We start from the raw sequence: 27,783 nt of genomic DNA on the forward strand, positions 1-27,783 counted from the left end.
TCAACACAAAACGCCTACACTCAGCTATCCAGCACCTATCTGCTCTACATCCAGCAGGGATTGCAGATTACGGAATTATGTTTTCCAAGGATTGCATATCCGAGATTCAGGACGTCTAGGAAAACCTTGACGTAAGAATATTTAATTTGCTGCTTTGTATCATTTCTGGTTCCACCTGTATTAGTCTGGTAATGCTAATTATAGCCTTTACTGTAATGCTATTATACATCTGTCATTACATTCAATCACCTATGACAAAATAGTTTGCTTAGTATGTTTAATATCTATTCTGCATTCATTTATATTTTAGTATTAATATTTTAAAAGGAAATATATCTATAAAATGTATACTATATAATTTACCTTAAAGGACCACTTAATACAGCAAAATTTCATAATTAACAAGTGCATAAGAAAAAGACAATGATTAAACATCTACTCTGAATTTCAAATAAGCAGTAGCTTTTTTCTCTCTCACATTTTCTGCCCCCCTGTGTCATGTGACAGACATCAGCCAATCACAGACTAGTATACCTATACCTTTGTAAACTTGTGCACATGCTCAGTATGATCTTGTCCCCCAGAAAGTGTGCATCTAAAAAGACTGCAAAAATGTATAATGTAAAGTGTCTTAAAACTGTATGCTCTTTCTGAATCATAAAATTTTATTTTGCTTTGAGTGTCCCTTTAATAATGCCTTTCACTGTCTGAGCTTGATTAATCTATACATGTATATTATTAATATATAATGATCTTTCTTTCTATAAAAGCCAATAAGAGCTACATTATTTATATGCTTTTGTGTTACCTCATATATTGCACAATGTATCAGAGAGAGGCTGATACTACAAGCTAAAAACTTAAAGGGACACTCAATCAAAATTAAACTTTCATTATTCAGATAGAGCATGCTATTTTAAACAACTTCCCAATTTACTTCCACTAACAAAATGTGCACAATCTTTTTATATTTAAACTATTTGAGTCACCAGCTCCTACTGAGCATGTGCAAGAATAAGTGTGTATGCATTTGTGAATGGCTGATGTTTGTCACATGGTACGTGTATGCATTTGTGATTGGCTGATGGCTGTCACATGGTACAGGGGGAGTGGAAAAAGACATAACTTTTAAAATTGTCAGAAAAAAAAAATCTACTACTCCATTTGAAGTTCAGACTAAATGCTATTGCATTGTCTTGTTATCTTGCATTTGTTGATTGTGCAAATCTACTGTGTTGACTGGTCTTCATATATTTTGAATATATAACGTAACATTTGAATGTAATGAAAAAAATCCATTCTTTTTTTTTGTTTACTGTATCCTTCGATCTTCATAAATTTAAAGGTAATCCAGGTATGAAGTAAAAATATTTTAAATAAAATAAGTTAAAGCTGGTATTTTGATTTTATTAGCAGGAAGTGTATATTTGTCTACACTTGAGCCTTAAAAGGACACTTCAATTTTATTTATTTTATCAAATGTATTTTAAATAAAAACACGTATAACATTTGCATAAAGATACAAAAGATACTTGCACATAAATGGAAATAACTTGAAAGCAGCTTAATAAATGACAGTCTGGCCAGACTAATAAATTAGTTCACTGTACTAAATCTGGCCAGATTATTAGTTTAAAGGGAAAGTCTAGTATAAATTATCCTTTCATTATTCAGATAGGACTTTTAATTTTAATCAACTTTCCAATTTACTTTTATCATCAAATTTGCTTTTTTCTCTTGGTATTCTTAGTTTAAACTAAACATAGGTAGGCTCATATGCTAATGTCTAAGCCTTTGAGGGCTGCCTCTTATCACAGGCTTTTTAAATCTCTTTTCAACACAAAGAGACAAAGTACACGTGGGCCATATAGATAACACTGTGTTCAGGCACAGGGAGTTATTTAAGATTTAGCACAAAACAATGCTAAATTTAAGACAATAGATAATAAACAGTCACAGTCATGTGATCAGGGGGCTGGAAGAAGGTTCCTAGATACAAGGTAATCACAGAGGTAAAAAGTATATTAATATAACTGTGTTGGTTATGCAAAACTGGGGAATGGGTAATAAAGGGATTATCTATCTTTTAAAACAATAACAATTCTATGGTAGACTGTCAGTACAGAGAGAAAAGAAAAGGTAGCATCTTTTAAGCACTCTGGGAAACACTAAGTTAGATTGGTCCAAAAGAGAGGACACCCAATGAAACGGAGGGGTTCTCAATCCTCACCACAATATGATGGGAAAAAAAGAGAAATAAACTTAACATTTATTATATCAAGAAAATAAAAAAAGAGAAATATAAAATCACTTAAAGGGCCATAATACCCAAATGTTTAAACACTTGAAAGTGATGCAGTATAGCTGTAAAAAGCTGACTAGAAAATATCTCCTGAACATCTCTATGTAAAAAAGAAAGATATTTTACCTCAAAAGTTCCTCAGTAGCCACCTCCCATTGTAAAGGATTTCTAAGCAGCATATTAGTATGCCTGTCCTGGGACATCTTAGGGGATGAGCATCGTGAACTCTCATATTATTTCACCAATCAGGTAAAGGAAGCTTACTATGAAATCTCATGAGAGATAAGTCAAATCTCATGAGATCACAGTAAGAGTTCATGACCTCAGCACTGCTGATGCTGATTGGCTGCTGTTCATTTCTTCATTTTTTTTTTAATTTTTACCTGCAGCTGGGAGCAGGTGAAGTATAACTTTTTACACTGAACTTACTCTGCTGAGCTGAGGAGATTGTGAGGTAAAATATATTCCTTTTTTACATAGAGATGCTCAGGTGATATTTTCCTGTCAGCTTTTTACAGTTATACTGCATCAGTTTCAAGTGATTTAGCATATGAGTATTATGTCCCTTTAAACACTTAAAACAAGAAATAACATACAGGGATATGAAAGGTCCAAATCAAAGTATTTTAAAAATCGGCAAACAATCAAATATAAGGCCTAATACCAGTAAGCTTCAAAGGAGGTAATTATCCCCATTATATAGTGCAACACGAAATAAAAGGAGCCCTGTTATAGAGTCTACCGGTGACTATAATATCTCCCTAAGGAGAACCACAAAAAAGGGATTGGCGAACTGCTAGTCTCACGTGTTCTCCTATACAATTATTTAAAAACACTGGGTATTCCTGTCCTAATCTGGTACTACAAAAGCATCTAGTATAGGGTTTAGCCAATAAAGCAAATAGAACATATGAAATATAGCTGCAATACCAAAGGCCCCCTGGTCAGGACCTAATCACGTCACAAAATTCATTTTTTGTGGTTCTCCTTAGGGAGATATTATAGTCACCGGTAGACTCTATAATAGGGCTCCTTTTATTTCGTGTTGCACTATATAATGGGGATAATTACCTCCTTTGAGCCTTTCTGGTATTATGCCTTATATTTGATTGTATAGGTGTTTGCTACATGATTTATACAATACTGTGATTTGGACCTTTCATGTCCCTGTATGTTATTTCTTGTTTTAAGTGAATTTATATTTCTATTTTTTTATTTTTTTGATATAATAAATGTTAAGTTTTCTTTTAGTTTTCCCCTCATATTGTGGTGAGGATTGAGAACCCCTCCATTCCATTGGGTGTCCTCTCTTTTGGACCAATCTAATTTAGTTTTTCACAGAGTGCTTAAAAGATGCTACCTTTTTCTTTTCTCTCTGTACTTAAAGGGATACTAACTCCACATTTTTTCTTTCATGATTCAGATAGAGCAGGCAATTTTAAGCAACTTTGTAATTTACTCCTATTATCAATTTTTCTTTGTTATCTTGATTTTAAAAAGCAGTAATAAAAGGTTAGGAGCCGGCCCATTTTTAGTTCAGCACCTTGGTAGAGCTGCTGATTGGTTTGCTACATTTAGCCACAAATCAGCAAGTGCTACCCAGGTGCTGAACAAAAAATGGTCTGGCTCTAAAGCTTACAGTACTGCTTTTTCAAATCAAGATAGCATGAGAACAAAGAAAAATTGATAATAGGAGTAAATTAGAAAGGTGCTTAAAATCCCATGCTCTATCTGAATTATGAAAGAAAAAAATTGGGTTTAGTATCCCTTTAATTATCTATGTCTGCATCCCATTCAGTTTACTTATTGTATGATATATACTCCTTAATTATTTTAAATTTATTTTAAAATATCAGATTATTAGTTTGTCTAATAGTCTTGACAGAAGCGTGGACTGATTACAATTGTGAATCTCTGATTTTAAGTATCCTTGTTTTTATGTATTATTTATTATATATAATATTGTTTATACTGTACATACTATGGGCCAAATTACGAGTGTAGCGCTAACAGCTACACGCAAGCGAAAAGGGGTTTATCACGGATGTTTGCTTGTGTAAGGTTTATTGCTTGTATTACAAGTTGAAAGTAAACGAAATCGCTTGAGTGCAATTGTAGTTAACACACGTCTAGAGTGCGTCCTCAGAGCTCTGGTTAACTGTTTCACAAAACATAAAAGTGTCACAAAACACATTAAAAATACATTTAAAAGTACAGTTACACTCATAACACTGTCTATTAAAAAAATATTTTTTTTAAAAATGCACATACATACATAAACATGTCTAAATATGTATATCTGTGTGTGTATGTATGTGTGTGTATGCATATGAAAAAAATAATAATAAAATAATATATATATATATATATATAGTTATGTGTGTCCATATGTATTTATGTATTTACAGACGTATATACACAGATCAACACATAAATACACACACACACATATAGGCTCAAAATTTCCACTACTTACTAGCCATTGGCGAGTGGAAATTTAATGGTGGCGAGTAAAAGTTAGTGAGTGAAAAAATGTATACTCCTATTGCAGCATTGACAGACACACATGTTGGGCTATGCTAAACATATTAGCTGAAGGAATATTATATAACCTAGAAAGGGCAAGAATGTTATTCCTCTAGGATGTAGGAACACCATTGGTGCTTAGACTGTTACTTCTGCTTCTGAGTGGGTAAATGGGGGGCAGAGAGAGAGACGAAAAGTAAAAGTGGAGAAGAAAAATCAGCGCTGCGGAATCTGTTGGCGCTCTACAAATACCTGATAATAATAATAATAATAATAGCTTTAAGAGAGAATGGAGAAAAAAGCAAGAGTAAAAAGATATGAGAGAGGGGAAAGAGAAGATATGGCCTGAGAGATAAGGGAGAGGGTAAAAAGAGAGAGAAGACAATAATAATAAAAAAAAAACATCTCCAGGTCTGCTATGACCTTTCATGACTGTCAGCACTCTCTCAATTCTCTCACTTGAACAAATTCCTATTGTCTTACCCAGAACCACCAAGTTGATGTTGCTAATTGCTATGCACTTATTTTTGTTAAACTATTATTGTAGCTAGCATTATTTAATTTAAGGTATAAAATAAAAAATATTAAAAATGATTGCACAATATATGCAAAGAGAAGGGGTGGAGTAGTGGGTGTGGGCAGGTAGTGGATAAGATCAGAAGTGGCGAGCAATATTTTGGCCTGGCTAGTAGCTTACGACCTGAAATTTTGAGCCCATATATATATATATATATATATATATATATATATATATATATATATATATATATATAATATTTATGCAATATTCAATAAAGTGTTATACTGTGTATTTACTGTACATATTTCACATTCCAATGTTCTGCACATATCAGAATATGTTCAATGTATTTATAAATATATATATATATATATATATATATATATATATATATATATACACACATACACATACACATACATACACATACACACACACACCAAAATGTGTATATATATGAATGTGAAATATTCATATTTCTTTCCTAAGAAATATCAGGTAAGCATGAATTTAGTTTTTTCATGTTGGGTTAGCGCACTTGAAAATATGCTATCAGGTTTGCGCATATTTTTTTTTTGCTCCATTGACTTCTATGGTGGAATATGTTAACGCGCGTGAAATATCCTAAATTCGGTAATGGGCATCGGATTAGTGCTCGTGTGAAAACAGTATACTTTCAACTTGTAATATGAGCGCTATCGGACGCACTACTAGCGGGATTAGCATGCGAGCGATAGCCTTAAATACCACTCCACTTGTAATCTGGCCCAATATGTTTTAATTAATATATCCTATTTCGTTTGAACAATATTGTTTGAGTGCTGTTTATTGTTTTGATTGATATTTTAATTTTGCCCCATCAATCCCTTTTAAAAAATGATCAGAGAAATGGGTTGGGCTTGGTGTTGTAAAAAGGCTTTTTTATATTCAAATCATGCAAATCTGAACAATGCAATTTGTAAAATAACGTCATATTTGAATGCAAAATTGTTCTGGAAATGAGGCATTAAAATTAACGCATTGTTGCTACCTTGCTTTAAAGGGACAGTCAAGTCCAAAAAAAACTTTCATGTTTCAAATAGGGCATGTAATTTTAAACAACTTTCCAATTTACTTTTATCACCAATTTTGCTTTGTTCTTTTGGTATTCTTAGTTGAAAGCTAGACCTAGGAAGGCTCATATGATCATTTCTAAGCCCTTGAAGGCCGCCTCTAATCACATGCTTTTGTATTTGCTTTTCACAGCAGGGGAGAGCTAGTTCAGGTAAACCCTATAGATAACATTGTGAGCACGCCCGTGGATTGTGGCAGACACTGCACTAATTGGCTAAAATGAAAGTCAATAGATAATAAATAAAATGTCATGTGATCAGGGGGCTGTCAGAAGATGTTTAGATACAAGTTAATCACAGAGGTAAAAAGTATATTAATATAACTGTGTTGGTTATGCAAAACTGGGGAATGGGTAATTAAGGGATTATCTATCTTTTAAAACAACAAAAATTCTGGTGTTGACTGTCCCTTTAAGGGGCTCAATTTATCAAGCCCTTCCCCTCGCTACAACTGCAGGTTCTCACAAGAGAACCTGCAGTCAGTATTTGTCACGCTGCTTCTTAGCCTCTTCTCCTGCCCACGTGTGATTGGATGTGCACGGGCAGGGGGCGGTGTTGCACATGAACGCAAAATAGCACTCACATGGAATATTAATCCCGCCAGCTGATTGCTGCCCGCCAGAGGCGAGCTGGGGCAGACAGGGGCGCATATTTACTAGGGATGGGCGAATGTTTCCCAACATTCGAAAAACGGCACAAATTTTAACACATTCGTTCGTTCGAATCGAATTTCGAATGTTTACATAACATTCTAACATTCGATTTTCGAATGTTCGGTTTTGAATTTTACGATTACATTCGAAAATATTCTTTTCGAAAAATTCGAATTTAGATTGTAATAGTATTTCTAATGCTTTTTCTTTAAATGTAATATTCGAATTATGCAATATTCGAATTCGAAAAATTCAAATTTAGATTGTAATAGTATTTCTAATGCTTTTTCTTTAAATGTAATATTCGAATTATGCAATATTCTATATGGAAACATTCGAAATGATATATTTGTATCTATTATGTATCAATTTACTAGATTCCCGCCCTACCACATGAACTATTGAACTTCTGAATAGTATTTGTTAAATAGAATGTTAAATTCGAAATTTCAAATGTGGACATTCGATATAATTATAAACATTCGAATTCGAAAGTGACATTCGAAAACTGTAAATAACATTCGATTTTCGAATTTTTAATAATATTTGTTCTTATCGACATTCAGATTTAGAATTCGAATTTCAGTAATAACATTCGTTCTACATTCGAAATTCGAAAATTTACACATTCGCACATCCCTAATATTTACGCCCCTGCCACCATGGCTTGAGAAATCGAGCCCAAGGTATTGCTATGCTTTATTGTGGAATTATTAGCAACCTCTGAGGAATAATTGAATGTATTTTAACATATGCATGTTACTGTTTTCATTTTATTTTTACAGGATGACTGATGTTACAGAGCTCCATCAAGCAGCTGCATTAGGGGATTATGACTTAGTATCTGATATACTAAAGAAACAATTGTATGACCCAAATTATAAAGACATTGACTGGAATGATAGGACAGCACTGCACTGGGCTGCAGCTAAAGGTACAAACATTTTGTAACCAGGGTTAGCCAATGAAACTCCTATATAATTTCTATGTATGTGATTACCATTGTTTATAAAGAACACAATAAACAAAATAAACCCAAACACCTTAATAATAAAATTACAAGTGGAGCAGTAATTAGCACGTTCATTTGATCTTTTATACCATTGAAAGTAAACGTTTTATGCATGCAGGATAGCGCACGTATTTCAAGTTGAAAGTAAAATATTGTGCGCAAAATCCGATGCGCACGAGATAGAGAGATTTAAAATATGTAGAACATTTTCTCCTGTGTGAAGAAGACTGGAATGTAAAATAATTACATTAAATACACAGTTAAACATATAATTAAATATTAATACTGAATAAACATATTTCATGTTTTCAGGTATATGAGTGGAAAGGGCTGCTGTGTGTGTGTGTGTGTATGTATGTATGTATATACATGTGTATTTATGTGTGTATGTGTGTATATATATATATATATATATATACATACACACATATATACACATGTATATAAGTCCGTGACAGAAAGCCCTCACCGGGTCTTTAGCAAGTATAAAGATGATACCTTATTCAAACATAAAGTGAAGTTTCAGGGATTTTAACCCCATCCTCAGACCACAAAAAAGGGAAAACAGTGTACATACCTTACTCCTTAAGTACCCTCCACCCGAAAATCCACGCCGCAGAACCGGAAGTCGCCCGGCGTTCTGACTACACCACTGCGCAGGCTCAGTCCGTCGCCATGGCTACTGGACGCTGCGCAGATAAAAACAATAACAAACCCATTAAAGAGACATATTACAATTGAAACAGCATATGAAGTGGCAAATAAATAATACCTATAGCTTAATCACTAAGTATCAACTACTAACTATATCATATTAAATGCTATACCTATGTCAGAGTGACAATACATTCTATTATAAACTATGCTATATTATACAGAGGATATGGTACAGGTCAGCGTTAATATCCGTTACATATTTCATCTTATGTCCTATAATCTCAATTGCTCCCATCATCTACTAGTACAAACAAATCAACTATACTAATAGTATTAACCTCATGCGTGTATCAAACCACAACTAAAGAAAACAATTTATTGCATTATGAACCTATGTAAAGTTCAACAATGTTGCCAATTCTGGCACTCACTACTATACTCACTAGTAACTGTTTGAACTAAAAAAAACAGTGCCAGTCCAGGTGAGTGTTCAACCCCCCAGGCATCAGGGTACCTAGGTTGAAAATCCACCTTGACTCGCACTGTAGAAGCATTCTACCTCTATCTCCTCCTCTCACTGGAGGAGGGATGTGATCAATGATCACGTATCTTAAATCGGCAACTGTATGGCCTGTCAACGCAAAATGACGAGCTACGGTTACAGATCTCTTTACACATCGTCATATTAGGTATTTTAAAAGATACATTTACAATTTGTTCCTGTTGTGGACAGGCACTGAATCAGAGTTGGAGAATTAGTTTAAAGACCTTAATGCAACTATACCCTGCCTTCAGTTTAAGATGACCCACCATCCACGGATGGTTGATTTTTTGGATTTAAGGATATCTATGGAGGAAGGACAGTTACACACTACTTTATTCAGGAAGGAAACGGATAGGAATTTGTAATGCTAAGCAGCAGTGTTGGATTTATTTTTGCAGATGAGAGATACAAAGAACTTGGTTAACATAATATATTTATGCGTTCAAATTATGTTTTTTGTAGCTTGATTCAGATCTGAAATATGACTGAAATAATCCAGAATTGTGAAGCAAGCAATTACTATATAAGTAGTGTTTTAGAAGTGTTTATAAGAACTAGACTGGTAAATCACTTCTGGCAGCACACTACTTAACAGCAACAATTGTTACAAGGTAAGTTACACTGTAAAGGTAATTAAGAGTGAAGGTTTCTGATACGGTTAACCAATGTGTACACATAACTTAAGTCTGAATATATGTCAGAGTGATAGGAATAACTGTAAGTCCGGTACTTACTTTTGTTAATTTATAACTTGGAGACTTGAACAGATCGAGAGAGAGTGAGAGGAACGTTATGCTCTGGTGCTGGTCTGAGACAGAGTGGAGAGAGCAGGCTGCGTGACCGCAACACAGAAAAGTAGATCCGGCACTACAGTGGAAGGAAATAGTGAGACTGAAAAACAATGGTAATGGCAACTGAAGCCGTGCAGCTGAACCAGGGGGTTAGCTGATGAAATTAGATAGGTAACATTTGCAACAAGTTTAGAATGAGCCCTTTAGTTCGTAGTTACACATATTTGTAGAATTATGCAGTTAGAGTAAAAGTCTTTCTGAGTGAAGTCCCAAAATACTCACAGTATTAGCAAGAAATGATATGTTGTATCCGAATGGGAGATAAAGATACAAAAGGATAATCCTCAATTCAGGAAACGGCTGGGCAAAAGAGCAGCTAGTGAATCTAGCAAGGATTCAAATTACCAAGCAATGAATTATGGGAAATGTAAGGCTTTATAGGGAGGATGCAAGCAGGTGATCAATCTCCTTAAAGGTATATGCATGACAGTACCCCCACTCAAAAGGAAACCCTCCGGGGTTCAAGGAGAGGGTCTATCAGGGTGTCTGTTATGAAACAAGGCAACCAAGCGATCAGCAGAAAGATTCGTGGAGGGTTCCCAGGAGTCCTCTTCATGAGAGTAACCGTTCCAATGAACCAAGTATTCAAGAAGTCTCCCTCGTTTTCTTGAGTCCAAAATGTCAGCTACCTCATAGTCAAGTTGATCAGTGATAACAGAATGTTTGAGTGGTAATGGTTCACTCCTAATGAGAGTATAGGGCTTCAGTAAGGAGACGTGAAACGTCGGATGAATTCGTAATTCACTAGGGAGATCCAATGTAACAGCATTACTGTTAATTATACGAGTAATTTGATAGGGACCAATGAATAAGGAAGTAATTTTCTTACTGGGAGCATTTAATCGTAGATGTTTGGTTGACAACCAAACTTTATCACCCTTTTTGTACTCAGGTGGTTTACTATGTCTAAGATCGTAGAAATGTTTTTGTTGTCCTTGAGCTTCAGCGATATTAGTTTTGAGGTTGGTGTGGATCTGCGAGAGGCTGTTAGTGAGTTCTTGAACAGACACTAAGTTGCTTGAATGATTTGAAAATGGATGAAAGGCAGGATTGATTCCATAATTCGCAAAAAATGGAGTGTATTTAGTAAATGAGTTGATTGTGTTATTATATGTGAACTCAGCATAGGGTAGGTAATCAAACCAGGATGTTTGTTGGTGAGAACAATAAGATCTTAAATATTGCTCAAGTACCTGATTTACCCTTTCTGTCTGGCCGTTGGATTGTGGTTGGTAGGCAGAGGATAGGTTCCTTGTGATCCCAAGAGTTGTGCACAATTGTCTCCAGAATCTGGATGTAAATTGGGATCCTCTGTCTGTAGTAATTGATTTAGGAAGTCCATGTAGTTTTACAATGTTGGTGAGGAACAATTGAGCAGTTAATGAAGCTGAAGGTAATTTAGACGTAGGAATAAAATGTGCCATTTTAGTGAAATGGTCTACGACAACGAGTATTGTGGTGTGATTAGAGGATTTAGGCAATTCGACGTTAAAGTCCATAGCTACTTCAGACCATGGTGAAGAGGGTATGGGTAAAGATAGAAGCAACCCATATGGTTTATGTTTCTGAGGTTTAGTTTGAACACAGGTAGGACATGATCTAATGTAAGCAGAAATCTTGTCAATCATCCTAGGCCACCAAAAAGAGCGTTGTAGAAGTTCCGCTGTTTTCTTAATGCCAGGATTTCCAGCAAGTAGTGTATCATGTACTAGATGGATTACCTTGTCTTGTTCAAATGGAGGAATATATAAGAGATCATCATGATAATGCAGATTATCAGTATCCTTTCTCAGGGACAAACGAGGAAGGTCGGTATCATTTTCTTGGGCAGTACGTATTTGGTCCTGGATGGTGCTATTTAAGGCAATGATTTGTTCTGTCGGTATTACAGTTGAGGGTTTAGAAAGTGATGCTAGAGAGACAGGCAGTCGAGACAGAGCGTCAGCCTTTCCATTACGAGAACCTGAACGATGATATAATGGAATCTAGTATAGACTCCAACGAACTTGTCTCGCGGAGAGAGTTCTATTTGTTTGTAGATACTCGATGTTCTTGTGATCGGTATAGATTATTATCGGTTTCTCTGTGCCTTCTAGAAGGTGCCTCCAATGCTCCAATGAGGTTTTTATGGCAAGGAGCTCTTTTTCCCCTATGGGGTAATTTAATTCAGAAGTTGTCATAGCTCTGGAATAAAAGGCTATTGGATGTAGAGGTGACTCTATAGACTGTCTCTGTGATAAGATAGCACCGACTGCGTAATCACTTGCATCAACCTCGAGAACATATTGCAAAGTATGATCCGGGAAGTGCAATATAGGTGCAGTAGTGAATTTGTTTTTTAGTAACTGAAAGGTGTCTTCAGCTTCAGTGGTCCAAATGAATTTTGTATTTTTTCCTGTTAATCTAGTGAGTGGTTTCACAATGGAGGAAAATCCACTGATGAATTTCCTATAAAAATTAGAAAATCCAAGAAATTTTTGGACATGTTTTTTAGATGTGGGTGTTGGCCAATTGGTGATGGTGGAAACCTTGTCATCTTGCATTTTAATACCCTGTGGACTAATCCGATAACCAAGAAAGGACAATTCTGTGACATGAAATAAACACTTCTCGGGCTTTGCGAATAATTGATGCCTTCTTAACCTCTCCAATACAGTCCTGACATGTAGAATATGTTGATCTAAAGTTTGTGAATAGATCAAGATATCATCTAGGTAGATGATCATATATACATCTAGAAGGTCATGAAAAATATCATTAACAAAAAACTGAAAAGTCGCAGGGGCATTACAAAGCCCGAATGGCATGACCCTGTACTCAAATAGGCCATACCTGGTACGGAACGCTGTTAACCATTCATCCCCACTACGTATCCTAACCAAAATATAGGCACCTCTGAGATCTAATTTGGTGTATATTTTAGCAGAGGATAGTCTTTCCAGTAATTCAGGGATAAGTGGGAGGGGGTACCTGTTTTTCCTAGTAACTTTATTCAGAGCCCTGTAATCTATAATAGGTCTTAGTGTATCATCTTTGTTCCGAACAAAGAACATCCCAGCCCCTGCTGGAGAGGTTGAGGGTGTGATAAACCATTTTTTGAGGTTTTCATCAAGATATTGCTTTAAATCTTTTAACTCGGGCTGTGAGAGAGGGTAAATACGTCCAACCGGAATTGGGGAACCAGGGAGGAGTTCAATTGGACAGTCATAACTCCAATGCAGAGGAAGTGTCTCCGCTTCTTTTTTATCAAACACATCTAGATAGTTATGGTATACTTTAGGAATGGTCTCAGTATTAGTTATCGATAAATTACAGTGAGAATAACAATGCTTTTTGCAATATTGTGAAGGAAATGTGAGTGATAGGTCAGACCATTGTATATGGGGTTGATGTGTACGCAACCAATTCAACCCTAGTACTATAGGGAATAGAGGTGAGGTAGTAACATCAAAGGATAAATACTCACTATGCCCTTCATGAGTTGAAACAAGAAGTGGTATGGTATGTGTAGTGATAGGTCCGTATGAGGAGGAAGTGCCATCAAAAACCCGCAAAACAACAGGAGAAGATTTTTTTATAGATGGTATTTTATTAATGTTAACAACAGAACAATCAATGAAAGCACCAGATGCGCCAGAATCAATGATGGCTTGAACCTTAATCTGATGATGGTCCCACTGTAAAATAACAGAAAGAGAACAGCAATGGGACGTAGCAATATGAGAATTGAACATTGAATAATTCTGGTGTATTTTACCTCTTTTTTATTCTTTAAGAGATTAGGACAGTCTTTCAATCCATGTGCTTTTGATCCACAATACAGACATAGATTGTTCAGCTTCCTTCTGGCCTTTTCTTCTGGTGTAAGTGGTCCTCTAACCACGCCAATGTCCATTGGTTCTTCTGAGGATTTTTGTGTGGGTATATACTGTTTATGTTTGGGTATGTCTACTATCCCCCTCTCTTTTTTCCTCTCTCTCAATCTCCTATCAATTGATATCGATAGTGTCATAAGGTTTTCTAAAGTTTCAGGGAGCTCTGTTCTAGCTAACTCGTCTTTTAAAGCTTCAGACAAGCCTAACCGAAATTGGTTTTTTAAACTTATATTGTTCCATTCACTATCCATAGCCCATCTTTTGAAATCTGAAATATACTCCTCTACTGGCCTTTTTAGTTGTTTTAATGATCGCAAATTATTTTCAGCGGTTAATTGTTTTTGCGGATCATCATACGGATTTGCCATGGCTGCGAAAAAGGAGTCTAATGAATTTAGAATAGGGTCATTCGTCTCATAGAATGTATTTGCCCATGCTCTTGGTTCAGCACGTAAAAAAGAAATAACTGTGAGAACCTTTTGTCTGTCATTATAGTAAGATCTGGGTTTTGAATCAAATAACATGCATTTGTAAAACTACGAAATTGAGATCTATCCCCATAAAACTTGTCTGGGGGGCTTACAATGGGTTCAGGATGTGAATCTGTAGTAGCAGATTTTGTAGTTACAGTATCTTTAATTACTGTTCTCAATGTTTCATTTTGTATCTGCAATTCCCTTAAACCTTGTCCTAATTGGTCAACTCTCTGTGAAAGGTTTTGCATGTGTGTAGTGATATCTGCAGGATCCATTTTTGGGCTTGGTAATATGTAATGCTAAGCAGCAGTGTTGGATCTATTTTTGCAGATGAGAGATACAAAGAACTTGGTTAACATAATATATTTATGCGTTCAAATTATGTTTTTTGTAGCTTGATTCAGATCTGAAATATGACTGAAATAATCCAGAATTGTGAAGCAAGCAATTACTATATAAGTAGTGTTTTAGAAGTGTTTATAAGAACTAGACTGGTAAATCACTTCTGGCAGCACACTACTTAACGGCAACAATTGTTACAAGGTAAGTTACACTGTAAAGGTAATTAAGAGTGAAGGTTTCTGATACGGTTAACCAATGTGTACACATAACTTAAGTCTGAATATATGTCAGAGTGATAGGAATAACTGTAAGTCCGGTACTTACTTTTGTTAATTTATAACTTGGAGACTTGAACAGATCGAGAGAGAGTGAGAGGAACGTTATGCTCTGGTGCTGGTCTGAGACAGAGTGGAGAGAGCAGGCTGCGTGACCGCAACACAGAAAAGTAGATCCGGCACTACAGTGGAAGGAAATAGTGAGACTGAAAAACAATGGTAATGGCAACTGAAGCCGTGCAGCTGAACCAGGGGGTTAGCTGATGAAGTTAGATAGGTAACATTTGCAACAAGTTTAGAATGATCCCTTTAGTTCGTAGTTACACATATTTGTAGAATTATGCAGTTAGAGTAAAAGTCTTTCTCAGTGAAGTCCCAAAATACTCACAGTATTAGCAAGAAATGATATGTTGTATCCGAATGGGAGATAAAGATACAAAAGGATAATCCTCAATTCAGGAAACGGCTGGGCAAAAGAGCAGCTAGTGAATCTAGCAAGGATTCAAATTACCAAGCAATGAATTATGGGAAATGTAAGGCTTTATAGGGAGGATGCAAGCAGGTGATCAATCTCCTTAAATGTATATGCAGGACAGAATTCCCTATTGGAGGCGACGAGTTGCCATCCACCTTCACTGAAGAATGCCCTCCATTGTTCCCAATTTAAAAGGGATATACATAACAATAGTAAAAAGGGCCAAGCCAAGGAATAACTTGGAGATATGAAGACTAGATTACCCCAAAGGGGATACCGTGGCAAGCACATTGACCAACATTTTACAACTTTTGAAAAAATGGATCAGGATACAGCTTTACAGACCTCAACGGTAAAGGGCAATGATGACAGATTGATCTTCAACACAGCATTTACTTCTGACAAAAGAGGTTTCACACTTGTTGAAGAAAAATTGGAATATCCTAGAAACTGCCATTTATCCTAGAATTTGCCATTTAAAGGGATATTGCATCCTCAAGTGGGCTTTAGGAGATCTCGATTGCTAAGGGACATCTTGGTTAAGGTTGATCCTGTTCAAAGCTACAAGACTACAACTTGACTGCACACTGCTAAACCCGGCTGTTATAAATGTGCTGGGTGCACTACGTGTAATGGTCTGTTAAATGCAAAGTTTTTTTACCCATCTAAGTACCAACTGTAAATTTACCATCCGACATAGAGTAGCCTGCACAACGACATTCATTGTGTATTTGTTACACTGTCCGTGTGGGTTCTTCTATGTTGGTAAAACCATAGATGATCTCCGCACCCGTATGGCCAACCACTATGCTGCAATTCGGGCGGCTATAGATAGAAAGGGTTCTGATCAACCCGTAGCTCGTCGTTTTACGTTGACTGGCCATACAAAATGCGCCTCCAATCCCCCTCGGACCCTCTGGAACCCTCTAATCACCAAAGACACCCTCAGAACCATGAAATCCATCCACTCCAAAGCACCCTCAGACCCATGTCCCCACCACATATTCAACAAAGCAGGCGATATCGCCCCAGTACTTTGCCGCACCATTAACTGCTCCCTCGAGACCAGCACCTTCCCGGAAGAATGGAAGCACATGGATCTGAGGCCTCTCCTGAAAAAAGCCACAGCAGACCCTAAGGACCCAAAAAACTACCGCCCCATCTCCCTGCTCCCCATTCCAGCAAAAGTCATCGAAAAAGCCATCAACACACAACTCATTGAGCACATAGAGGCCAACCACACACTAGACTCCTCCCAATATGGTTTCAGGAGCAACCACAGCACTGAGACTGCCCTCCTCGCCGCCACGGATGATATCCGTGCCCTGCTTGACTGAGGAGAAACCGCCGCCCTCATCCTCCTAGATCTCTCAGCTGCATTTGACACTGTCTCCCACCGCACCCTCTGCTCAAGACTCCATGAAGCTGGCATCAGAGATAAGGCCCTAGAATGGATCACCTCCTTCCTCACCGGTAGAACCCAGAAAGTCTTATTCCCTCCCTTCACCTCCAAGCCCACAGGAATCAACTGCAGGGTTCCACAAGGCTTTTCACTAAGCCCGACACTCTTCAACATCTACATGGCACCCCTCGCAGCCATCGCCCGATACCACAACCTCAATATCATCTCCTACGCAGACGACACTCAGCTAATCGTCTCTCTCACAAGAGAACCCGCCACCGCCAAGAGAAACTTCCATGAAGGGCTCACAGAAATCGCCTCCTGGATGAATAACAACTGCCTCAAACTGAACGCAGAAAAAACAGAACTACTCCTCCTCAGACCCGAAAACTCAGCCTGGAACAACTCCTGGTGGCCCACAGCCCTTGGACCCCCACCAACCATGCACGAAACCTAGGCTTCATCCTAGACTCATCACTATCCATGAACCAACAAGTCAACGCCGTCTCCTCGGCAGATTTCCACACGCTCCACCTACTTCAAAATCTTCAAATGGATCCCACCAGACACCAGAAAAACTGTAACCCACACACTCGTCGGCAGCAGACTAGACTATGGCAACGCGCTCTACGCCGGATTCACCATCAAGCTCCAAAAGAGACTCCAACGAGTCCAGAACGCCGCTGCCAGACTTATCCTCAACATCCGCCACCAATGCCCTATCACAAAAACACCTACAAGACCTACACTGGCTCCCCATCAACAAAATAATCACCTTCAAGCTTCTCACTCATGCTTTCAAGTCCCTCCACAACATCGGCCCCGAATACCTAAACCAACGTGTCACCTTCTACAACCCCACCAGGCAACTGCGATCAGCCAACCAAGCCCTCGTGCTCATCCCCCGCATAAGAAAGACCACTGCTGGAGGCAGGTCCTTCTCTTATCAAGCAGCCAAAACCTGGAACACCCTCCCACTTCACCTCAGACAGGTTACTGACCTAACAAAATTCAGAAAGGACCTCAAAACCTGGCTCTTCGACTAAACCCCATTTCTACTCGCACCTTATAGGTGCCAATCAGCACCTCGAGACCCACACGGGTGATTAGCCGTGCTTTATAAAAACTGAATAGATAGATTTAAGATACGTGATCATTGATCACATCCCTCCTCCAGTGAGAGGGGGAGATAGAGGTAGAATGCTTCTACAGTGCAAGCCCAGATGGATTTTCAACCTAGGTACCCTGATGCCTGGGGGGTTGAACACTCACATGGACTGGCATTGTTTTCTTTAGTTCAAACAGTTACTAGTGAGTATAGTAGTGAGTGCCAGAATTGGCAACATTGTTTACCTTTACATAGGTTCATTATGCAATAAATTGTTTTTTTTTAGCTGTGGTTTGCTACACGCATGAGGTTAATACTATTAGTATAGTTGATTTGTTTGTACTAGTAGATAATGGGAGCAATTGAGATTATAGGACATAAGATGTAATATGTAACGGATATTAACGCTGACCTGTACCATATCCTCTGTATAATATAGCATAATTTATAATAGAGTGTATTGTCACTCTGACATAGGTATAGCATTTAATATGATACAAAGAGTAGTTGATACTTAGTGATTAAGCTATAGGTATTATTTATTTGCCACTTCATATGCTGTATCAATTGTAATATGTCTCTTTAATGGGTTTGTTATTGTTTGTAGCTGCGCCGCGTCCAGTAGCCATGGCGATGGATTGAGCCTGAGCAGTGGTGCGGTCAGAACGCCGGGCGACTTCTGGTTCTGCGGCGTGGATTTTCGGGTGGAGGGTACTTAAGGTGTAAGGTATGTACACTGTTTTCTCTTTTTTGTGGTCTGAGGACGGGGTTAAAATCCCCGAAACTTCACTTTATATTTGAATAAAGTATCATCTTTATACTTGCTAAAGTTACGGTGAGTGCTTTCTGTCACGTACTCTGCATTATTCTTTTAAGTACCCTGAGCAGTTGTTTGCTAAGAAGCAAGTGCAGAGCCATATATATATATATATATATATATATATAATCTTCCATGTGTATCTGCACTCACAATGCGATAGGGTAATCAACCAGGGTGCAAAGTCAATAATATTCTCATTCCAATCAGGGACTGCACTTTGGATCAAAACTTAATTTATTAATACATTACGGTGACGTTTCGGGGTATGCCAAGTGAGGCAATTGTCTGTATGTGATACATACATAGCCTAACGTTTCAGGCAGTGAGGATGGTGTAGCTGATTACACGCAACACTTAATCAGACGAAGCGCAGCCGTGGAACAAACTATTAGAGCGCCTCTCATTCCTGGGCTGTGCACACTGGTCGCTGCTGTGATATGGTGACAAATACTGTGTCATGTGACTGCACCAGTAACGTAACTCATGTACCCACTAGTAAGTCAGCACTCTTGTCACACAGTAATGGTAAAAGGATCTGGGTGTAATATCCGCTTATACTCAGATGTTTTATCTAACTTACACAATGTAACAATAGACATTGTATAAAAATGGAAATTACAAGCAATGCATTAAAATACCTTTAGAATCAAAATCTATTTGTATTTGCATCTGTGACATGCTTAATAACTTCACTAGTGCTACTCTCAGCATGTGCAAGATAAATGTGCACGGACTACACAAATTAGCCATTTTGGCATCAGGGTCCCAATCAGTCCCAATGAACTGAATGAAAGGAGCGTGAGCGTGCAGGGACGAGAGGATCTGTACTATTGCTGCAGTTCAAGCTTTTGAGAGACGTCAGAGAAGGAGGAGTCAGGTGGCCATTTCAAAACAACTAGATGAGATCTAGTAAGTGTATTTTCTGCCAAAGTGTATTTAGATGAAAATTGGGCTAGAGTTTGATGTAAAGATTGTTAATTAACTAATCTAAATAAGTAACAGTAATTTTTGGGTTGACCTTTAACAATGTTACAATGTAACAGTCTGGGGGATGTATCCGTTTGCCGTTGGCTGAGTGGGTATTTGTTCCATGTATGTTATTGAAAAAAGGGTTAGATCTTATTTTGAATCCATTAACTCTCTTTTACAACTTTAGGATAGGAAATAGGGATGTTCTGGTACTATTCATGTCTATGTAATTGCAATGCACAGTGTATGAAAAAAAGCCACAGTGTGTTTAAAAAAAACAAAGCCCACTAAGGGCTAGATTACAAGTGGAGTGCTAATTTACTGAACGCGTTTGCGAGCGCGTGATAAATAACCAGCCTTTACAAGTGGTTGGCTATTGCTACAGCAAGCTTGCGGTAGCAATTAGTGCTCAGAAAATTAACCAGGGATCAGATCTCTGGTTAATTTTCTAAAAGTGCCCCAACTTCCCCCAAACTAAAGGGTAAAGTGTCTTTAAATTGCGGTCTATGTGAACTGTGTGTTCCCTGTAAATATATATGTATATGCTTATATACATTTATATTTATGTGTTAATATGTGTATATACACCCATCTCTGTGCTACTTACCCCCTTCGCTGCGCTAGTTTTTATGCCATGTCTCACAGCATGAGAACAAGGCTCCCATTGTAGCCTATGGAAGCTCTCTCTTGTGAAGCTCTCTAGCTCGCGTTTGTGCTCAACTTTTTTAATACAAGCGCACATAAGCGTGTGCTGGTATTACTCAGTTAAGTGCAAATTTTGCTTTCGCAAAAGTGATATTTTGTGCTCCACTTGTAATCTGGCCCTAAATGTCCCCAGGCGCCAATCTAAACACACACCTAGACACAGGTAAGTACACACTAATTTAAAAAAACACAAAAAAAAACAGCCCTTTTAACCTGGTTATTATTGGATTTTGTTTCTAACATTATACAGCCCCAACATACTATTACATGTTATGCCCCTTTAACGTAACATAATATATATTGGATTCTGCTAAAACAACTTTTTTAGTATCCAATAGTGAAGAGCTCTCTAAAAAGGCCACAATTTTTTTTTTTTTAAACCTTTCAATGTGGCTCCTGGTAAACATTATACATGCGTAGCTCTGAGATATTGCTGGTTCGGTTCCAGACCACCGTAATAAAGTGAATAACATTATTTTTTTTTGTTTACCAGTTGACATAAATTTATATTTACACTATACTGTAGTCTATTAATAGCATTATGTCTAAACAAACAATGTATATACCTTAATTAAAAAAATACTTTATTGCTAAAAAATGCTAACCATCATCATATATATATATATATATATATATATATATATATATATATATATATATATATTCATGTGTATTTATGTGTTTATTTGTGTGTATATATATATATATATGTTGGAAAAATAGACTTGCTCAACACAGAGTTGCAACAAACCTTCATTTAAAAAGAGCAATGTCTGCGAAAGCGCAATTAAAGCGAAGCACAATAAAACAAGGTATGCCTGTACACCTGTTTATAACGTTCTGGATTGCTAAAATATATATCTATTTTTGATTTGTTTCAGGGCAGTCAGATACCGTCAAGCTACTCATAGAGTATGGTGCCCGCCCCTGCTTAAGGACAGACATAGGTTGGACACCTGCTCATTTTGCTGCAGAATCAGGAAAGCTTAGTGTGCTGAGAGCTCTCCACACACTGCATGCTCCTATTGATTGTGAAGACTTACACGGGGATACCCCTAAAAGAATAGCAGAGATCTATGGCCATAAAGATTGTGTAAAGTTTCTGGAGACGTAAGTGAAATTTAAAAAAAAATCTGTAAGAAATCTGTAAGCTAATTTGATTAAATCAGCCAGGTTTACACTCATTGTTTGCTGAATAGTTCACATACACATATGTTTGGTGAATGGTAATTACATATCTGTTAAAATGCCAACAAAAGCCAATAAACTATGATTAAAGGATGCAATACCCAATGCGATACCCAAAAATGGATGGGATACCCAAAAATGCCTCTATTCTAGTTAAAAGAAAATGTTTAAAAATTTATTACAGAGCTTTATAAACCTATCACATAACATTGGATGCAATACGGCCTCTAAGCTGATGCTACTTCTGAAAAATAATTTATTTGCATAATTATTCTTACACTATGAGTAATGGGACTTTATCATTACAATGAAAAATGATTTTTTTCCCCCAGAGATAGTGAACAAAAACATTAAAAAATACACTATATATATATATATATATATATATATATATATATATATATATATATATATATATATGGACGGGGTTAGACCATTATTCCTGGAGACTATGTAATTGCCTCTGTTAATTACAGCTCTTTCAAAAAAAAAAAAAAAAGCACTATATAGAAATACTGATTCCTTTGTCCACCTTTGCCAAGAAAGAAAGAAATTCTAATGCCTCTTACATCCATATTCAGTAGCCACTTAAGAGAGAATAACATTAAAGTATAAAACTATGAAGAAACACGCTAATAACGCTAATTGCTCCTGAGAGCGTTAAATGTGCCCAAAATTTGGAGTGTGTGTAGAGGGGAATATCTAGTGCAGATGGAGGGCCCCTATATAATGATCACCATAACATAACCAACAGATAACTCGGGTTTGTCACCTAGAAAACAATTTACCTTTCTTTATATATAATTGACACTGAGAACACATGTCTTTAGTGATCTCTCTCTGCAGATTATCACTTTGCGCAGTGCCAGTAATGCAGCTTGAGAGTGATCTTTAGCCCTTTTCAAAATATGTGATCGCTTGGGCAGCTATGTTAGATGAGTGCCATGTTTGCCCCTTGATAGAGAATAGTAAGTTTGTGGGGGGTATGTTTACCCAGTGGATTATGCATGGGAGTTCAAGTGCTAGTTGTCTGCTGCCGCTTGAAGATGGTCCGCAACAAGATGCGATCAGGAAGTGCCCCAACAAGTAGGGTTGTTTGGTATTCTTGATGGTCTGCGGCATAGTTTCACATGAGTTCCCTGCAGCTTCCGATCATGTCTCTGATGTTCCCTGGGACGCTGGATCAGATGAGGTAGTTGCATTCATAACTAGAGGCTCTTGATGTTTAAGTGATTGCGCAAGTAGCTGTGTGCTGGGGTAACGCACAGTCTCTTGAGGGGTTCTAGCTGGTTCTCTGTCCACTGTCCCCATCGGGAGGGTATGTGAAGGAGGGAGCTTCATCTCTATTGCCTGTGTCTTCTGGCTGTTACCGTAAGTTGCGTCTTGCAAAACACTCTGTTCAGGCGCTTCTGTGACCATGCACTCAATAAGGTCTCTAGGTAGGGATCTTTGATAGAGCTTGTATAGCAGGTTCTCTAATTTAGCAAAGCGCTAATCCAGAAACTGTTAGATCGTCCTCCCATGTAGTCGCCATTTTGGAACAGTCTTCTGGCGAGTGGATTGGGATTCAAAGTTCCGTTAGGCTGCTGGTTTAGTAAAGAAATGCTGTGGTGTTCGATATTGGTGATATTTTCAGAAAGGCAGGTGTCTGCTGCCAGCACTGGTAACCCAGAGGGTCCGGGGGGTGGGGTCGTTACCTAGGTATAGGATGCTGCCTTAGGCCTCAAACTGCAGATCTGTTGCCCTGGAGTCATTAAAACAGCATGCATAAGCTGAAAAATAGCCACATACTACTAAGTAGCTATTGATTGAAGTTTGGTGCAGATGATTTTGCTGTTGTAGCTCTATAATCGGCGGATTAGAGAGAATCTTATGCAGAGCTCACAGAGAATGCGCCCCCACAGATATATATATATATATATATATATATATATATATATATATATATATATATATATATATATATATATATTTAAAAATACACAACATTTTCTGCTATGTGCAGAACATTGGAATGTGAAATATTTCATGTAAATACATAGTTAAAACTCAAATGCACTTCTATATATACACACATATATAAATATATATATATATATATATATATATATATATATATATATATGCTGTACATACATATATATCTTTAGACATGTTAAAGTGCTTTGCTTTTTTTTTTTTTTTTAACACCTGAGACCTCATATCTTTGAGTCTATTTAACTTTTGCGTGCATTATTTTTTTGTGAATACATTTTATTAGATGGTGTTATTATGATTGTAACTGTACTTTGTAATGTATTTTTGATGTGTTTTGTGCAACTTTTTTGTTTTGCAAAACAGTTAACCAGAGCTCTGAGGATTCGGTACTCTAGCGTAAATCATGATTGCGCTCAAATGATCGTGTTTACTTTCAACTTGTAATACTAGCGGTAAGCCTGACAAGTGCAAACACCCGCGATAAACCCCTTATTGCTCGCGCTCCACTTGTAATCTGGCCCCAAGTATACTGGTATTTTTTATTTTACACATAACCTATTTGCATTTTGTTATTTTTACATAAGAATGCAATGCATACTAACATGGTACCCCTCTCTCTGTGTATAAAAGTAGATGAAAGCATTTTTAATAATGTACAATAACCAAGGGATACTATATATATATATTTCTTTCATGTAATTGGCAAGAGTCCATGAGCTAGTGACATATGGGATATACAGTCCTACCAGGAGGGGCAAAGTTTCCCAAACCTCAAAATGCCTATAAATACACCTGTCACCACACCCACAATTCAGTTTTACAAACTTTGCCACCCTATGGAGGTGGTAAAGTAAGTTTGTGCTAAGATTTCTACGTTGATATGCGCTTCTCAGCATTGTTGAAGCCCGATTCCTCTCAGAGTACAGCGAATGTCAGAGGGACGTGAAGGGAGTATCACTTATTGAATACAATGATTTCCCTAACGGGGGTCTTTTTCATAGGTTCTCTGTTATCGGTCGTAGAGATTCATCTCCTACCTCCCTTTTCAGATCGACGATATACTCTCAATTTACCATTACCTCTACTAATAACTGTTTTAGTACTGGTTTGGCTATCTGCTATATGTGGATGGGTGTCTTTTGGTAAGTATGTTTTTTATTACTTAAGACACCTCAACTATGGTTTGGCACTTTATGCATTTATATAAAGTTCTAAATATATGTATTGTACTTATATTTGCCATGAGTCAGGTTCATGTATTTCCTTCTGCAGACTGTCTGTTTCATATTTGGGGAATATAAACATTTTTTAAAAAAGAAATTTATTTCTTACCTGGGGTTTAGTCTTTTTTTCAATTGACTACTTCTTACAAATTGCGGGCGGTATTAGGCCCGCGGGTGCGTCAAATGCTAAACTTTATTGCGTCATTCTTAGCGCGAAAATTTTTTTTGCCGCGAAAAAGTACGTCTATGACGCAAGTTCGTCACTTCTGGGGTCATTCTTGACGCCAAGACCTTTCACACTGTTGCGTCATTAGTGATGCGAGTGTGTCATTTCCGGTTATTTTTTTCATTATTTCAATACCCCATTGATGTTTGCTGCTTGCTTTTTCCTATCAGAGGGCTATGCTATTTGCATTTTTTCCCATTCCTGAAACTGTCATATAAGGAAATAGATAATTTTGCTTTATATGTTGTTTTTTCTCTTACATTTTGCAAGATGTCTCAATCTGATCCTGCCTCAGAAGTTTCTGCTGGAACATTGCTGCCTGACATCGGTTCTACCAAAGCTAAGTGCATTTGTTGTAAAATTGTAGAAATTTTCTTGCCGAATGTCATTTGTAATAGTTGTCATGATAAACTTTTACATGCAGATAGTGTATCCATCAGTAATAGTACATTGCCAGTTGCAGTTCCTTCAACTTCTAATGTGCATGATATACTTGTAAATTTTAATTTCTATTCTGAAGGCTTTGTCTGCATTTCCACCTTTGAATAAACGTAAACGGTCTTTTAAAACTTCAGGCGGAAGCAGTGGATGCGCTGACACTTCCTTGGTGTTATCATCCTGCTTACATTTTCCCGCCTCTAGTTCTCCTTCCAAGAGTGATTTCCAAAATCATCATGGAACAATCATTTGTGTTGCTGGTGGCGCCAGCATGGCCACACAGGTTTTGGTATGCGGATCTGGTTCGGATGTCCAGTTGCCCGCCTTGCCCACTTCCGTTACGGCCAGACCTACTATCTCAAGGTCCGTTTTTACATCAGGATCTCAAATCATTAAATTTGAAGGTATGGAAATTGAACGCTTAGTACTAAGTCATAGAGGTTTCTCTGACTCAGTGATTAATACTATGTTACAAGCTCGTAAATCTGTCTCTAGAAAAAAAAAGCACAATTATTTCCAAATTTCTTTTGTTGATGCTTTCTACTCCTTTCTTTATCACCCCACTGCTTGGCTATTCGTTAAACTGAATTGTGGGTGTGGTGAGGGGTGTATTTATAGGCATTTTGAGGTTTGGGAAACTTGGCCCCTCCTGGTAGGATTGTATATCCCATATGTCACTAGCTCATGGACTCTTGCCAATATGAAAGAAATGAATTTATCAGGTAAGTTCTTACATAAATTATGTTATATATTTATATTAGTGCATTTCAGTTCAGTCAAGCAGGAATTCAAGCATAGGAGCCTTTTAGGTTCAGTACCTGGGTAGCGCTTGCTAGCTACATTTAGCCACCAATCTGCAGGTGCTACAAGGGTTCTGAACCAAAAATGGGCCGGCTCCTAAGCTTACATTCCTGCTTTTTCAAATAAAGATAGCAAGAGAATAAAGAAAAAATTATAATAGTATTAAATTAGAAAGTTGCTTAAAATTGCAGCTCTATCTGAATCCTGAAAGAAAAAAAAATGGGTTTTGTGTCCCTTTTAACAAAAATGCCTCTAGCATAAGCGTTTGCTGTATATAGAGTATACGTCCATTAGTGCGGCCACATTAAGACACCACTTCTGGTCACAGAGCTGAGGGTTACAGGTATTATGTGGGCCGATGCAACTTGTGAAATTGTCAACATAATACGAGTCAGAAGAGCTTCTGTGAGTAGCCTCTGTATCTGAATGCTTTTATACAAGGCATATGGAAGTATTCACTGTGAGCAGTAAGAGAGGCTGTTGAAGCCATGCTAGCTTTTACTAGAATCATTTCTCTTAATGCATGACCCAAATGATTCTATTCAATGTACTGCATCGCAGTTTAGAATAGATTGATCATCTTTTTAATAATGGCTAAAAGTGCTGAAGTGCAACTGCAGGTTCAGTAAACAGCAGACACCATTTTTCCAAACAAAGCACAGATCGCACTGGTCAGTAGTAGAAACAGAAATTGAAAATGTAAAGGAAAAGGTTCTAGTTGAACGTTTCTTTCTAAAAAAAAATGTATATATGTTCTTTGATATTCTGTGATAAACCTAATAATAAAATCTATCTTTGAATCTCCTGATTTTATGTCTTCCCAGGGCCGGATTGGCCTACCAGGATACCAGGAGATTTCTGGTGGGCTGCAGCAGCTGAGGGGGTCTTCATATTTTTCCATTGCTGCTTTTTTATTCCCAGTCCGGCCCTGTGTCTTCTATTATAAATATTAGTATTTGTTTTTATGACAATAAATTCTGTGTTTTTTTTAAAGTAAAATCTTTGCATCTTTATAGAGCCGAGGTTGAATGCGCCGATCACCGACTGACGGCGGAATTAGAGGGTAATCCTTTGGATGAGGAGGATGAGCAGTGGGAATTAAAGAAGAGAGAACTTCCGGAAAATAAGTTTCAAAGAAATAAAACTACCGACCAAAAACTTTCTCCTCGGCAACAGATGATTCGCAACAATTCCAAAAGCCACCCGGAAATAACTAAACCGTTAGATTCACCATCAACTGTATACAGAAAATCAAGCAAAAAATAAAAAACAATTGCGCTTGAATTAAAACATAAAAAAGTGAAAA

At 37.3% G+C, this 27,783-nt stretch overlaps 1 protein-coding gene across 1 annotated transcript; it reads left to right on the plus strand.

The window, feature by feature from the left end:
• ANKRD66 (ankyrin repeat domain 66) lies at positions 1 to 27,783 on the plus strand. The gene is made up of 4 exons (XM_053708929.1): positions 1 to 131; positions 7,899 to 8,047; positions 21,506 to 21,734; positions 27,494 to 27,783. Exons 2-4 carry the CDS (start codon positions 7,900 to 7,902, stop codon positions 27,741 to 27,743), a joined length of 627 nt encoding a protein of 208 aa, XP_053564904.1. The 5' UTR covers positions 1 to 131; position 7,899; the 3' UTR covers positions 27,744 to 27,783.

This window comes from Bombina bombina, chromosome 4 (genome assembly GCF_027579735.1).
Source record: "Bombina bombina isolate aBomBom1 chromosome 4, aBomBom1.pri, whole genome shotgun sequence".
NCBI classification, from domain to species: Eukaryota; Metazoa; Chordata; class Amphibia; order Anura; family Bombinatoridae; genus Bombina; species Bombina bombina.

What these genes read in the sequence shown, in the direction of transcription:
- ANKRD66 (XM_053708929.1), top strand. Translation starts at nt 7,900, where the DNA reads ATGACTGATGTTACAGAGCTCCATCAAGCAGCTGCATTAGGGGATTAT. An exon ending in GCACTGGGCTGCAGCTAAAG is followed by an intron (nt 8,048 to 21,505) that starts GTACAAACATTT and finishes GATTTGTTTCAG; the next exon opens with GGCAGTCAGATACCGTCAAG. An exon ending in TGTGTAAAGTTTCTGGAGAC is followed by an intron (nt 21,735 to 27,493) that starts GTAAGTGAAATT and finishes GCATCTTTATAG; the next exon opens with AGCCGAGGTTGAATGCGCCG.